We start from the raw sequence: 16568 nt of genomic DNA, 5'->3' as shown, positions 1-16568 counted from the left end.
AAAAAAAAAATAATAAAAATAATAAATACTTCATAAATTTTAAACTTATTTATACATCACTTTTCAAAAAGAATTCCTTACATAGGTATTTAAAAAAAAAAATCAGAAATTTTCAAGTAATTTCAAACTTTAAAAATTTATCTAAACTTAACAAAAAGATAATTGAATCGAACTTTAATTGGACCGAAACCCAAACCAACCAACCCAAACTTGATCGGGTTGGGTTTAAACCATTAATTGGGTTGGGTTGGGTTGACTTTAAATAAAACCGACCATGTTGGGTTGGATTTGGGTTGGGGAAAAAATCGACCCAACCCAACCCATGCCCACCCTTAGTCGCGTCCCTCAAATTAATAAAATTATTTAGATGACAGAAATTTCACAATCGTAACATGATATCCTGAGAACGAAAAAGGTAAAATGAAGATTACGATCATGCATTTATTATATTAAAAAGTGTGACCAAGCACTATCCTGCATGTTATGCAAATATTAAAAATTGTTGCAAGAGATGTTAAAACTGAAGTCTAATGACTCGATTGAAATTAAGATGAGTCATATTATATGTTGATCTCATCTTAAAATATTGTTCTCTTTCCTATTCCCCATTACATCAAATGGAAGAAATATTTAAGTGGACCTCATCCCATGTGAGTGGAGGACAGTACAAAAAAATTATGTACATATAGATTTATTATTTTATTTATCAATTGTTTTCCTTTTAAATCCCTGAGAAACTTAATGATTGGAATTATATTAAAAATTTATAAAAGAAAAGTGGTCTAAACCAAAACTCACGAATCCTTTTTATTAGATCGATCGAACGCTAATAGTAATAGGTGTGATTTTGTACTAATTCGAACCATCAAAATTGAAATCAAAGTGTTGAATAGGAAATATTGGAGGAATTGGATTAAACAAGAAAGCATAATCAGTGACTTGCTATTGCACGGTGACGTACGATGCTATCGCAAGGGTTATTACAGAAGATGCAATACCAAATTTGCTCTTCCATGTGATCGCACCAAATGGCTTCATATGGAAGTTACTTCTACAAAGGATATGATATGATGTGGAGCCTGATTTAGACCTATCTTATTCATTCTTTTCCAAGGGAGGCACAATTTAGAGAGAAAATACATCTAATTCAAGATCTAGATAGAAAAAATCAAGGAGAAAATTGAATAAGATAGGGTTTCAAGATTAGGGTTTTGATATTTGGTGCAAGATTGTCGACTTCTCTATGTCTTTATTTCAAAACTCGGTGGTATACTCAATTCTTTTTTTATATTTTTCTTTCCACTTCATATATACTAAATTCATAGTTGAGACAAACGATGTAACCTAGTATGACCTTTTAATTTTAATTTTCAAGATTTTTGTATTTAAGGTTTTTTTTTTTTTAAATTATGTATTGATTTTACTTATAGTACTTAATGCTATGAAATAATTGACCATTATTACATTGAATTGTGAATTTGTAATAAACTGAGAATTAAATTAGAAGTTTAGATCACGTATTGAAATTTGGCAATTTAGATATGATCATTAATTGAATTTTTAGGAACTTGAATGCGTCTAGTTCAGGCTTCTTCAAATTCACAAAGAGGATATGACGAATTGCTTGACTGCGTAGGATTATCATGAACTCAAGAGGTTAATTCGTTACTTAAAAGAATTCGACTGAATACAACATTAAGATGAATTTTGAGAGGAGAGATTAAAGGTAATAAGTATAACTACATTAAAATCGCTAGTCCAAACATTCTCCTTTCATACAAAAAAACCCTAAATTGAGTTAATTGAGTACTTTTAAATTGCTTTTGTAGAATTAGTATATTTAGGAACTTAATTAGTCGATTCACATTTAATTCTTTTATTCAAATAGGAGTTAGGAATAGTAAAATAACGATTAAATAACGATCTATGTAGAAAAGATAATTCGAACTCTAAAGTCCATTATATTAGCTATTCACGATATTGAACAATTACAATAAAATATTCACAAACAAAGGCTTTTTCGACATTGTTATATTACTACGATAACATTTTGTGTTCATATATAGTATTTCTCAAAGTGCATTAGTTATGCCATGGACAGTGACCTCTGCTTCGACGGAGCAGGTGTTCTTCACCAAGAAGCGAGCCGATTGACCGTTGAAGTATCCCACAGACACAAATTTCGGCCAACCTCGCACACAATTTATTGCAGTGAACCAGTGATTAACTGAAATTTTTATCAACAGTCGAATTAATTTCTGTGAAAACAAATCTATATATACATAGTAACTTGTTAAGCCAAGACTTTACCTGTGGCATGTAAATCGTAGCATCCATAATAACGGTCTAATATACGTAAGGTGAATTCTGCGTATATTTTAGTAGAAGGAGAAAGTTTTTCCGGCTCAGCCAATGCCAGATATAAGGATATGAAGTTACTTGATTCACTGCCTTTCCCTTTTGGATATATCTGCATCTTCCTGCATCCACCCCACGAGTATTAATTGTTACGCATATATAAAATAGTCGAGATGAGTTGGAGTACGACCCAAAAAGATGTATACCATGTTTGATTGCCAGCACTGAAGGGTTCAGAGTCTAGACATTCGTTGGTTAGAGTAGAGAAATTGTTGATATTCCAAGTGTGTTTGTAGCTAATGGCATCCTTTATCATTGATAAATTCTCTCCTTTTCCGGTGTGTCTTTCTCGAGTAATATAAATATCGGCTCCGAACATGCAAGTGTCATTCACCAAATATCCCTTTTCGGGATCATTGAAGATGGTGAGAGGTACAAATTTATTGAAACCCCACTCAAGCTTCATTCTACGAAACCGTTTCCCCGCGATGTCTAATTCATCCGAGAAATAGGCAATTAATTAAACAAACTTCAATAATTTTTTAATTTAATAAGTAGGTGTAGGTAGCCATACCTTCGAGTATGAAATAATTGTCTTCGTTTTGATCAAGCAAAAATAATCGAAAAGTTGCACGGATCTCCCAACCAGGAAGTAATGATTCTACTTGTGTTATCGCCAAGTACAAAGAAATGTGATCCGTAATACCTTTGTCTTTGTTTCCATTAGGGTAAACCAACAACTTCCTTTAAATTAACACAAAACATTAATTTCACATTTAAATTTCCCCTCTAAATAATAATTATTAAGTACATGAAATATGTACATATATTCATACATAATTCTCATACCATTTATAGCCTCCAGCCTCAAAATCATTTGAATGGTACGGCTCGATTTTATTCTTTGCGAGTTGAGAAAAATTTTGAATTTTCATCGTATAGTGATTAGGTGGTGTATCTGAGATTGACCTCGAGACCCCTAATAAAGTACCAAAAAACATAAACAAAAAAAGGATTATTAGACTTAGATCGGGAAAAAAAAACATTTCTATATAAATTCTGTATAACTTGAGAAAAATTTGAAAATGTCACCGAACAAATGCATACCGTCTTGTTCCGGTAAGATAAGATCTGCCATGAAGATATGTAGATGTTGAGGTGAATTGAATAATGGATTTTTGGTAGGAATGAATGTAGCTTTTAAAGAAGAAAAAAGGTGATATTCCAAAAGGCTAAAATGGGTTTATCCTTTTCTTTGAGTTTCATTTGTTTGCAGCATTGAATAACATACCCAAGGAAGCAAGAATATGTAATTCACCCAACTTACTCCCATATGTTTTAGCCCTCAAGAGATTCTCATATGACAGTTAAGTGGACTTTTTGGTTAAATGTCATTATTTTGAGAATAAGAAATAATCAGAAAAATGGGAATTTTTGTTTGAGAGATGGGAGATTGTGTAAAACTTATAGAAAAATAAGCCTTTATAGCCAAAAATTGATAATTTAAAAAGAAAAGAAATCGATTTAGAATTTAGAAGAAAGGAAGAATCATTATGTTAGGAAGGTAAAGAGAGTTTGACTCTCTTGTTTTATTTAATAATCAAGTCAACTTGATTCGTCTTGGTGGGCTGTCAAATTGACCAATCGAGTTCAATATTGTCCCTTTATTATAATGGATCAACCCATAAAATGGTCACTGTGTCATGTACAATATTGTGTCTATTTCTTTTTTATTTAGACCCCGTTTGAGAGTGATTTTTACCTAAAATATTGATTTTTTTATCGTTATTTCACTATTTCAGCATTAAGTTTTGACTTTTTCTTTCACATGTGACCCCCACTTTTCTCATAACGGTCAAAAAATCAATTTTCAATATCACTACCGAACATGCCATAATCATTTTATACTCAAAATCAATTTTGAGATGTCTACATAAATCTTTATGCTATTAGAAATAAATTGAGAATCAATCCTATTCAAGTTGGGTAGTTTGAGAATTTATCTGACTTTCAATAGATTCGTCGCTTTCAACAAATACGTAATTTTTTCAAGTTGGAATTAATTATTACATAAGAAAACAAAGTTTAGTTATTTTATTGAACTCGATTGGTCAGTTTAAGCCTCATTTTTTTTTTATCAAAATACATTCTTTAATAGTGATTTGACATTATTTCAACCACACATTTTTTAATAAAATAATATTACACGCAAATTCAAAATTTTTCCTTATTTTTTAACCACACATTTTCCATCGTAACATTATTTTCAAAATCCATTTTTTTAATAAAAAATGGGGCTCAAACAATCCTTTGTGATATATCATTACATGTGACATAACATTGTAGCAAAATACAATTGACGAACGCAAAAAAAAAAAAAAAAAAAAAAAAAAATAATAAAAATAATAATAAATGTTGAATATACATCATGTAATTGTTCAAGAATCACATAAAATAGCATGATTCACAACATCCCATCTTTTAAAAATTACATGATACTACTACTTTAGACATGCTACGTATTGGAAATAGGACGAGATTATAGGACACTATGAAATACTAATCACAACAACAAGAAACACAAGAAATTTAATCTAGTAGAGGAATTGGAGATTGCATTCAACTATAATGGATAGATAAATTATATCAGTATTGTATTCCTACACAATTTTGACTTATAGCAATGAATCTAATTGTAAAATTGAGTTCACTATTTGTAGGGGTACATGTTAAACTCTAATAATAACTCAAAAGATGAAAACTAGGTCAAAAACACATGAAAAATAAAATCAAAATAGTGCAACGCTGGAGTGGTGATCGCCACTCAAGCACTAGTCCAGCGGCAAATGGGCAGTAGCAATTTGTTGAAAATTCCATATCGTCGCTCGAGGGTTCAACTAACGGTAGGCTAGCGCCGTCAACTTCTGACCCAACAATCTCCATTTTTTACACAAATTTCTCTGTAATGAATGAAGCTCCAAAAATTTCTCCACTAGAAAAAAAACACAACTGCAAGGAATAAATTGAACTCTTTAACAAGAATCGAGCTAACTTTTCAAACGAATCAAAAACTATCTACCTCTTCCACAATATCCAATTAGGATATATGGATCTAAGAACTGCTTCGCATTATTACCTTGGGTTCCCAAAAATCACAAATGATTTCTAATTTACCAAATAGGGCGGAAACATATGTAGAAAATTTGTTCAAAATCAATGGAATGATAATGGACTTATTGTTGGGCTCAATTGTGGAATTGGTAGAATCAAAAGAAATTGAAAAATGTAAAATTTGATTTTTTGCCTATGCGTATGCACAGACTTAATTTTGTGCGTACGCGAGATGTATTTTGACAAAATCAGAATTAAATTTTGCTTCTACTATGCGTACGCACGGTTTATACTATGCGTACGCATAGTATTAAAAAATAGCTGTCGGCTGATTTTTCAATTTGAAATTTGGGAGCCATTTTGGATTAAAAGTTGCAATTTTTCATCTTGTTTTGACACCATTTTGTGATGCATTGATTGAGACCTATGAATATGTGATGAATGATCAATACAAACATTATTAGAATTATTGAAAACATCTTGAGATCCATATATCATTCCATATTGAATCAAACTATTGATTTACATTCATATTCAAGATCTTCTTTTGTGTTCTTAAAGTTTGGAGGATTGCACTTGTACTTTAGTGTTAAATCCTTTACAAAGTTTGATATAATTCTATAAACCGTTTGCCAAAACCCTTAAGTATCTTATTCAATCTCGAGAGGGGGCAAATATAGTTTGAGGACAACGATCCCATGTTCAAGTCTCAAATTCGTTCTTGACGTATTTCGTGATTTCTATTCATTTTGTTTCTATAATTTTGTTGTTGTTTCTTCTCCAACCCCTTATTTTTCAACAATCTCAAACTGTATCCCGCAATGGAGAATGATACAACTATGGCAACCATCAAACTCATGAATCAAAATCTGGTTAGATTGGATCGTTTTGACGGGACTAATTTCACGCGGTGGCAAGACAAGTTGAAATTCCTCCTAACGGCGTTAAAGATTTTTTATATTCTTGATCCAGATTTGGCGCCTTTGCCGGAACCAACGAATGGAGAATCCGAAGCAATCAAGACTGAGAGACAAAAACACCAAGAAGATGAATTGATTTGTCGTGGCCACATCTTGAATGCATTGTCAGATCGTTTGTATGATCTATACACCAATACAACTTCGGCGAAAGAAATTTAGGAACCATTGGAAAGTAAGTACAAGACGGAAGAAAAAGGTATAAAGAAATTTTTGATTTCTAAGTATTTTGATTTTAAATTTTTAGAAAATATCCCTTTTCTTTCCCAAGTACATGAGTTGCAAGTGACTGTCAACAAACTAAATGCGGTGAAAATTGCTATACCGGAGACCTTTCAAGTGGGGGTTATGATTGCCAAACTTCCCGGAACTTGGAAAGGATACCGGAAAAAGATCATGCATAGTTCCGAAAATTATTCTTTGGAACAATTGTAAAAACATCTTCGAATCGAAGAGAAGTCAAGAATACGTGATAAAATTGAAAATTTTCATAAGAGCTCTTCTAAAGCAAAGGCTGTGGAAAAAATAGAACCGCAGGCAAAATCCAACAAAAGGAAGCCTTCTAGAAACTTTAACAAGTTCAAGAAGAAGACAAAATGAGGTTGTTTTGTGTGTGAAAAATCCCGTTACTATGCCAAGGATTGTAGGCACCGAAAACAAAACAACTTCAAGGTCAAAGTGAATTTCATCCAAGATGACAAAATTGTGGCTACCATAAGTGAAGTAAACGCAATCAAAGGAAATGTTCCCGGGTGGTGATATGATACTTGTGTTATGATACATGTATCATATGATAAATCTTTGTTCAAATCTTATCAAGAAGTGGATGGAGAACAAGAGATTCAAATGGGTAGTGAGATGCGGTCCAAGGTGTTTGGAAAAGGAAGTGTAGACATTATCTTCACTTCCGGGAAAACCGTTACTCTAACTAATGTACTACATGTTCCGGATATGAATAGGAATCTAGTTAGTGGCAATCTCTTGGGAAAATCGGGCATCAAATGTGTTTATGAGTCCGGCAAACTTGTACTATCTCTTAATGAAAAATTTGTTGGAAAAGGCTATTCGTGTGAAGGAATGATCAAATTATGTACCGTTGACAATGAAATGGATAAAAGTAATTTTACTTATGTTAGCGAATAAAATTTGTTGAAAATCAATGAAATGATAATGAACTTATTGTTGGGCTCAATTGTGGAATTGGTAGAATAAAAAAAAATTGAAAAATGCAAAATTTGGTTTTTTGCCTAAGCGTACGCACATGCTTAATTTTGTGCGTACGCGAGATGTGTTTTGGAAAAATCAAAATTAAATTTTGCTTCTACTATGCGTACGCACGATTTATACTATGCATACGCATAGTGTTAAAAAATAGATGTTGGTTGATTTTTCAATTTGAAACTTGGGAGTCGTTTTAGATTAAAAGTTGTCACTTTTCATCTTGTTTTGGCACCATTTCATGATGCATTGATTGAGACCTATAAATAGGTGATGAATGATAAATACAAACATTATTAGAATTATTGAAAATATCTTGATATCCATATATCATTCCATAATCTTAAAGTTCGGAGGATTGCACTTATATTTTGGTGTTAAATCCTTTACAAAATTTGATATAATCCCACAGATCGTTTGCCAAAACCCTTAAACATCTCATTCAATCCCGAGAGGGGGTAAATATAGTTTGAGGACAACGATCCCGTGTTCAAGTCTCAAATTTCTTCTTGACATATTTCGTGATTTCTATTTATTTTGTTTCTATAATTTTGTTATTGTTTCTTCTCCAACCCCTTATTTTCCAACAACATATCCTTAAAAAAAAAAAATCAACACAAATGTTTTTGTAGAAGGCCCCTTGCTAGACTAAACACTTTAAAATACACTTAAAGCATGAGCAACAAAATTAGCTTCCCCTAACCTATCTCCACTGGGTTTATCCCCAACAATTGAATACGCTAGCACAGCTGGTGATGGTGTTAAAACGGCATTACCCATATCTTCTTAACTCAATTGAACTATATTCTTCAACATGGATCTCTAAACAAATTCAATGTTACTATACCAAACTGAATATCCATTATGGTACTAAACATTTGCTAATTGTTCTTGAACGATTCTGCATGACCTTACAAGATGTATAACTGGAATTGTTTTCTCCCCTCCAATACAACCCAGACTCCTCCGCAAATTTTCAAAACTCCACATCCACAAATGAACTCATATCCTTTTACATCAAGAGCAACCAATAAGATGAGATTTTTTTCAAATCTGGAACATGTCGAACTTGATCAAGTGTTCTAACTGTCACATCCAACAACTTAAGTGAAACTCCACCAATACCAATTACCCAACAAAAGTGTGTTGTTTTTCATGACTACGAAATATTTTGAAACTGTTTCATATATTGCAAACAAATCTCAATTAGGACATTTATGAAAAGTACAAGCTGGATCTAACCCTTGTGAGGTTTAGATTCACCATCAGAAATAGCCGAGACATCCTCATAACTCAAATAGTTCTCTATGACATCGGCTTCTCCTGAAGTATCTAATTACATTCCCTTCTGATTTGCAGCCAACTTATCTTTGTTGTGCAACTTATTGCAATCTCTCTTGATCCATCCTTTCTTCTTGCAATAAAATAAAAAATAAAAAAATAAAAAAAAAATTGAATACTAAAATTAGATTTTGACTTGTCCAGTCTGTGACAATCATTAACAACAAGGCCTTCTCCATTTCTAGCCTCATATCCAACTAAATGTTTCATCTTCTCATTTGAAAAACAAAGCATCATATGCATCTTCAATGATGAGAGTTATCACGACTATATAAAATCATGTATCTAAATGAAGCGAAAATATTTTTTTTCATCATAATTTTCATCTAAAATCTCTAAATTAGCAACAATTTCCTTAAGAACAACTAGGTGATCTTCCAAAGATCCGTCTTCTGTCATGCGATGAGAGTACAATATCTGCTTTAGGTGTAATTTGCTTGTCAGAGTCTTGATTTGCTCCAACTTCAACCACAATGCAAGTGTTTTTTCTCCTTCAAAGCTTTCTGAAGAATATTATTTGAAAAAATGAAGATGAATCCTTCGATTGTTTCTTCTCCTTCATCCAAGTTGTGGACATCTTGTCAAATCCTAATAACGCATTATCCAGATCCATCCGAGCGAGTATTGCTCCCATCTTCACCTACCACAAACGAGAATCTAGTGTTGTGGTCCAAAAGCGGAATGTCATACCTTATGGTTGCCATAAAAAAATCTCGAACAAATCAAGTCAAAACTATGATACCACTTATTGGAAACAAGACGAGATTATACTTCAAGATGTGAAGTATTGATCACAATAACATGAACACACACAAAATTTAATTAATTTGGCAAAGGAATTAGAAATTGTATTCAAATATAATGGACAGCGAAATTACAATAATAGTGTGTTCCTACACAATTCTAACTTGCGATAATTAATCTAATTGTGAAGAAGAGTCCCCTATAACCCTAATAATAGTCCAAAAGATAATAACTAGTCAAAAAAAAAATGAATGAAAAAATAAGTAAAAATCAAGACAGCAACAATCGGTTGAAAACTCAACCTTGCCACATGAGGGATAGCTTATTTTTCTCCTTGAACTCTATTTAAAAGGCCCAATACACTAAACGACGCAAACTCTAGATGAATTTGGGTCACAAATCCAACACCATGCTTGATATAGGATGCACCATATGATTGAAAAATAAGCACTATATTGCGAACGTATCAACAATATTATATATTTTAAAATGGTAAAATGTTACAAGTTGTATTACAGCAAGTCAACATCTTAGGGTCCATTTGCAAGAATGAAGTTTTAGTGGAAAGAAAACAAATTTCAGAGTATTGAATTGCCTAAAACTTGTTTTATTGGGAATTGTCGATTAAATGTGTTTCATTGGTATAATTTTTCACCTGAAAAATATTGACATTTTGTGTCTTTTGATATTCGTTTGACTTTGTTTTTTATGAAAATTATCAATTAAAGAGATATAATTTATTATAATTGTGGATAAAAGTTGTTTCCATTGATTAAAAAAAAAAAAGGCTGGAAATCACTTTCCCACCAAAACCGAAGGAAAACAATTTCCTTGAAAATCAAGAAAAAGGGTCACGTGGGAGGGTAAGGTAGAAACCAAATTTCATGAAAAATGTTGTCCATCAAACAAAACAAAATGGGTGGAAACTAAAAAGTAGAATTTGAATTCCATTTTCCATGGAATTGGCTTGAGTACATGCTCTATGTTGCAAAATAAAAACTAACATACGTCTATAATTTCATTCCAATCATCCCATAAGGCATGTTATATTGTATTAGTGCTGAAATGTAGATTTAACTACCTAACCATTTTTTTATTAAATTGTTTCCGTCAACCATGTTCTATCACAAATTATTTTTGTATGAATTTGCAATCAAACAAACACGAGTTCTCATTATTTAGTAACACGAAATGGATGAAATAGAGATTTCAACATAATCAAAAAGGATTTTGGAAAAATACCTCCAAATACACAATACAATGATGACATATCAAGTGAGCATTATGAGTTGATTTTAAAATTTTAAAAAGATAAAAAATGACGTAACTATTACGACTCTTGGCATACTGAAATTTTGATAAGTTCTCCACAATCCAATTGTTTTTATAATAAATTCCTAAATTTTAGGAGCTATTTAATGTTTTTATCAGGGTTGCAATCAGTTACTAAATTTAGTTTAATTAGGTCATTTTGGAAAATCCAGCATGTATTTGGATCATTCCAATCCGGCCTAAAGAAATACTTGCCTCTCGATTGTTTCTTATTTTTGAAAGAATGAGATTGAAAAATATAGTCGTTACGGACCCCATATTAGAGATAGAAATTCAAATTTGATTGTTTGATGTGATAAATAATGATCATATTTTTCATTTTAATGAAAAAAATGGGAGCAGGAATTGATTCGTTCTAATTAGAGTAATTGACAAAAATGGAGCCGGTTATATATCTTTATGCTGTGACATTTTTCATTCCTTTCAGTAAGAAATTTCCCATTGCCTGTAAATTTTAAGCGTAAAATATTCCTATCATCCAATGGCTTAGGATAAGAAACATGGCGGCGACAGACCAAATGAGCAAAAATCATTTTCCGGGTCTGAACCTTAAACCTCTCTAAGAGTAAGCTTTCTTTCATTTAATCTGTCGGTATATTTTTTTTCATAAATATAGTTTCGTACCGTGAACAACGGAGCATATACATTTTTGTGGAGATTAAATTGGCTGAAAATGGAATTAATGATGTCAGCAAGAAAAACCCATGAAAACTTTTGCTTATTTCATCATCCTATTCGCAAGCAGAGCTTGATTAAGCATAGAATTAAAATTTGTTGTTCCAACTTTGTTTCGGAGAAACCGAAAATTGATGGGTCTAGGAAAAGACGGAGAAATCGGGTGTTGGCTGTTTCAAAGACTGAAACTCGTGGTACAAATGGTAGGTTAAGGTTGTCGAATATGGAAAAAAATCCACAAGGTCAAGGGAATTCGAATCAAAATTTTGAGGAATTTGAGAGTAATAACTATCTTCTCCGGTTGGTAAGGAATGGGGAGTTGGAGGAAGGGTTTAGACACCTCGAAAACATGGTTTACAGGGGTGACATTCCCGATATTATCCCGTGCACTAGTTTGATTCGTGGGTTTTGTAGAATTGGAAAGACTAAGAAAGCTACTAGAATCATGGAGATTCTTGAAGAGTCCGGAGCTGTTCCTGATGTTATAACTTATAACGTGTTGATTAGTGGGTATTGTAAGTCGGGGGAGATTGATAATGCATTGAGAGTCTTGGACCGAATGAGCGTTGCCCCGGATGTGGTCACATACAATACGATTTTGCGTACTTTATGTGATAGTGGGAAGTTGAAACAAGCTATGAAGGTTCTTGATCAGCAGCTGCAGAAGGAGTGTTATCCTGATGTGATAACCTACACGATTTTGATTGAAGCCACTTGTAAGGAAAGTGGGGTGGGACAGGCGATGAAGCTCTTGGATGAAATGGGGATTAAAGGTTGTAAGCCTGATGTGGTTACTTACAATGTTCTTATCAACGGAATTTGCAAGGAAGGCAGATTGGACGATGCAATTAAGTTCTTGAATGACATGCCTTCCTACGGTTGCCAACCTAATGTAATCACACATAACATCATTTTGCGAAGTATGTGTAGTACAGGGAGGTGGATGGATGCTGAGAAACTTTTGGCGGAGATGCTTAGAAAAGGGTGTTCACCAAGTGTTGTCACCTTTAACATCTTGATTAATTTCTTGTGTAGGAGAGGATTACTTGGCCGAGCAATTGATATTTTGGAGAAGATGCCTAAACACGGTTGTACGCCAAATTCCTTGAGTTACAATCCATTGCTTCACGGGTTCTGTAAGGAAAAGAAGATGGATAGGGCGATTGAGTATCTTGAGGTAATGGTATCCCGGGGGTGTTACCCCGATATTGTGACCTATAATACACTGCTTACAGCTTTATGTAAAGAAGGGAAGGTTGATATCGCAGTTGAGATACTTGATCAGCTAAATAGCAAAGACTGTTCTCCTGTTTTGATCACCTACAATACAGTGATTGATGGGCTGTCGAAGATGGGAAGAACTGAACGTGCTATACAGCTATTGGGCGAAATGCGGGACAAAGGGCTCCGACCTGATATCATCACCTACTCATCGCTTGTGGGAGGACTTAGTAGAGAAGGAAAGATTGATGAAGCTATCAAATTCTTCCATGATATCGAACAAAGAGGTGTCAGGCCCAATGCTATCACATATAATGCAATCATGTTGTGGCTTTGCAAGGCTCGTAAAACAGATCATGCCATTGATTTCTTGGCTTATATGGTATCGAAGGGATGCAAACCTACTGAATCTACATACACAATTCTGATCGAAGGCATTGCTTATGAAGGGTTGGCGAAGGAGGCTTTGGAGTTATTGAATGAGTTGTGTACTAGAGGAGTGGTAAAGAAAAGTTCAGTTGAACAGGTATCCTTCAAAATATAGCTTTCACTAGACAACTTTCTGGTGTCGAGAACTCATCGGTTTAATTTGTTGGTGGTGTTGTAATGTGAATTGAATTGTGTCTGAAGAGTCGAGCTTTTTGCTTTCGCTTACGAGCCTTTTGTTACTTTCCTAGCGAAGGGGCCGTCGCCCCGCCCCCCCGCCCCAAGCAGTTTTGCTCTTTCCTGTATTTCATTGTTAGATTTTGTTGTTAGCTTGGGTTATTTCTTGAATATCTTGGTTTTTGTTAGTTATTTTGGCCGCAGCCAATGATGTGAAAACACGAGATATAGAGAAATGGTAAAACTCTATAGATTAACATTGTAATTCAACTTCAAAAGTCGGAGTTGGTTCTTTCTCCCCAACTATGTGAAAATCAAAAAGAAAATTGCTAGTGAGAATGGAGGTAATACCGTATTATCTACCACCTCATGGTGATAGACTAATTGTCATTGACAGGAATTTCGTTCGTGGGTGTTGAACTTTCTGTGAAATTTCAATTGGGTCATTAAATTTTTATTTGTCATTCTTCAAATGCATAGTTGATAATAACGCCATAATTCAGCTTTTAAATGATTGGTTGTGCATCATAAAAATGAAAATAAACTGGCTCCTTTCGGAAGTGTAGTGGTCGTCATATTCGGTGAATTCATTGATTTGAGATAAGAATAAGTTATTGTGATCGATGTAATAACCTTCTTACTCTTTTTTATAGTCTTAGAGATTTCGTAATTTATGATTACTTAATTTAGAGCATATTTAGGAAACTCTAAATACAAAATCGTCTCTATTTAGAGAGTTAATTCTTAAAACTAAACTTTAAAAGATTCTCAATTTTAACTTTATAAGATAAATATTGGACTAGGCTCTCCAAATTCTCTGTTCTTAATTAACAACGATTGCATTTATTGAATTATAACTTTTAATACTCTATATTTAAATTATTCAAATCATATGTGAATTGATTTGCAACTAATATATAAAAAAATTATGTTAAATAAGAGATGAAGATAAATCAATAAATATTCAATAGAGTGATTTAATATAACATTGTTGTAGTACATAAAAAAATTAAGCTCTAAATTTAAATATGTTGTCTATTATGTATAAAATGGTCTTTATAAATAGAGAGTTTTTACTCGTATATAACTCTGTTTGGTTTAGAGAAAAATCCATTTTTATTTATTTATTTATTTTGGTAGATTCAATAGAAATCGATAAAACGTGTGATTGAAAAGTTGTGAATCCGTAAAATGCGTGATTAAAATTAACTATTGATTTTAACTTAAATTTTAATCAATATTTTTACAGCAAATTTTTATTTTATTTTTGGTAATAAGGCACAACTGAAAAAGGTTAAACCCTAACCTTAAGGGTCCCCCACCACTTCTGTCCTGGAGTATCGTGAGGGAGGTAAATCGTAGGTTATGCTTCTAAGGGTACAGGATGGAAGGCTGCTTGTACACTTACACTTACTCAAGAGCCAAATCCATATTTCAGGATTTGAACCCTTGACGCAGCAGTCTCAAGCAAAGTTGAATTTCTCTACCCTCCCCTTTAACTACTTGGAGATGTGCCCTGGATGCTAATAATATATATATATAAGGCACAACTGAGATGGCAAGTCGGTTGTCCGACATTTGTTAACAAACTTCATAATCCATATGATCCGACAAAACCAACAGATCAAAACAAAATCGATCTATAATCCCTGGATTGAATTAGGGTTTACAAAACAGGCCAATTGTTAATGGAATCTCTCTGTGTCAAGAGTTGAATCGTGACCTTTGGTAATGAATACTCAAACTCAAGCATATGGCGAGCCATGGTACTGGGACAACCGCTACACACAGGATCCTGGTCCCTCCGATTGGTACCAAAAGTACCCTTCTCTTTCACCTCTCCTTCGCCTTTACATCCCTCACCACCACCATCGTGTCCTCGTCGTCGGCTGTGGGAATTCCGGTATTTCACTTTTTCTCTCTTACTTTACACGATTTGATTTGTCACGATTGATTGATTTTGCAGCCTTTAGTGAGGGAATGGTTGATGATGGATATGAGGATGTTGTAAACATTGATATATCCTCGGTCGTGATCGAGGCTATGCAGAAGAAGTACTCCAATCGCCCCCACCTCAAATGTATGTATCTTCTATTCATTTGAATCAATCTACACTTTTATGATCTTTAAATTGATTGGGGTCTGGGCTAACATTGTTAATCTTGATAGGAGAGTTGATTGTCTAGAAGAATGGGCTATTTTAATTTGCGAGGATGCAAGTAGATCATTAAGTCCTTCTTTTAAATTGTTCAAGTTCTTGTTTTGCTTTTATTCTTCTTATTATTGGAGTTCTTGTTCTTCGGGATTTGCTTGTCTTAGGATCCATCTGGCATGCCTTTTGAGAAGCCAGAAGGAGGTTTTATGATCCAAAAGTTGCTTACAGATTCATTTAGTTAATTTTTTAAAGATGTTTCTTCTAATTAACCCAGACTCTCTCTTTTGAGCCCGTTATATGGATTCTCGAGAAGAGAGGAGCAGTGGGCCCCCCCCCCCCGGGACCGCTCGAATCCCATGAGTGAATCGAAAGTTGGATACACATTGAATCTAACCCAAATCGCCCTATCTATCCTCTAGAGGAGAGGTTTGGTTTCAAACCCTGATTCGAATAGGAGGAGTACGACATGCTAATGTGCCTTGGATCATACACATCTCTGGGTCAGGCGTCGACCTTAGAAGTACTACTAATTGAGTTGAGGAATCAAATTGTATCAATTATTTTATATATTGTTCTGCAACGCGTTTTGAACTATTTAAAATCAAAATATCTTAATTTCCAAAGGCGATTCTAGGGTTTGATTGCCAAAGAAGAAAAAATGATAGAATGCAAAAGCAAAGGCAATAGAAACAATGTAGGAAAATTTTTGGGCTCATGAAGGGTAACAACTGGTCCATTAAAATTGCCAAACCAGTTTTAAAAAGTCTATTGGTAGAGTTTTTTAAGGTATAGGGATAGTGATTTTTTTTTTTTTTTTTTTTTTTTTTTTTTTT

At 33.5% G+C, this 16568-nt stretch overlaps 3 protein-coding genes across 3 annotated transcripts; 2 read left to right on the top strand and 1 right to left on the bottom strand.

Moving 5' to 3' along the window:
- Positions 1–1927: 1927 nt before the first annotated feature.
- LOC111367807 (MATH domain and coiled-coil domain-containing protein At2g42460-like) lies at positions 1928–3563 on the bottom strand. The gene is made up of 6 exons (XM_022988872.1): positions 3466–3563; positions 3208–3337; positions 2933–3102; positions 2565–2850; positions 2311–2480; positions 1928–2227 (listed from the first exon to the last, which is right to left on the bottom strand). The coding sequence occupies exons 1-6, from the start codon at positions 3494–3496 to the stop codon at positions 2073–2075; spliced, it is 942 nt and encodes a 313-aa protein (XP_022844640.1). The 5' UTR covers positions 3497–3563; the 3' UTR covers positions 1928–2072.
- A 7954-nt stretch (positions 3564–11517) lies between these two features.
- On the top strand, positions 11518–13850 carry LOC111367798 (pentatricopeptide repeat-containing protein At1g09900-like). The gene has a single exon (XM_022988862.1). The coding sequence runs from the start codon at positions 11755–11757 to the stop codon at positions 13519–13521; it is 1767 nt and encodes a 588-aa protein (XP_022844630.1). The 5' UTR covers positions 11518–11754; the 3' UTR covers positions 13522–13850.
- Positions 13851–15131: 1281 nt separating this feature from the next.
- Positions 15132–16554, top strand: LOC111367789 (methyltransferase-like protein 13). The gene is made up of 2 exons (XM_022988854.1): positions 15132–15483; positions 15547–16554. Exons 1-2 carry the CDS (start codon positions 15312–15314, stop codon positions 15681–15683), a joined length of 309 nt encoding a protein of 102 aa, XP_022844622.1. The 5' UTR covers positions 15132–15311; the 3' UTR covers positions 15684–16554.
- The last annotated feature ends 14 nt before the right edge of the window (positions 16555–16568 follow it).

Source organism: Olea europaea, chromosome 2, assembly GCF_002742605.1.
Source record: "Olea europaea var. sylvestris chromosome 2, O_europaea_v1, whole genome shotgun sequence".
Taxonomy (NCBI): domain Eukaryota; kingdom Viridiplantae; phylum Streptophyta; class Magnoliopsida; order Lamiales; family Oleaceae; genus Olea; species Olea europaea.
Note: the sequence above shows the minus strand (reverse complement) of the source record. Positions and strands in the feature narration are given on the sequence as shown.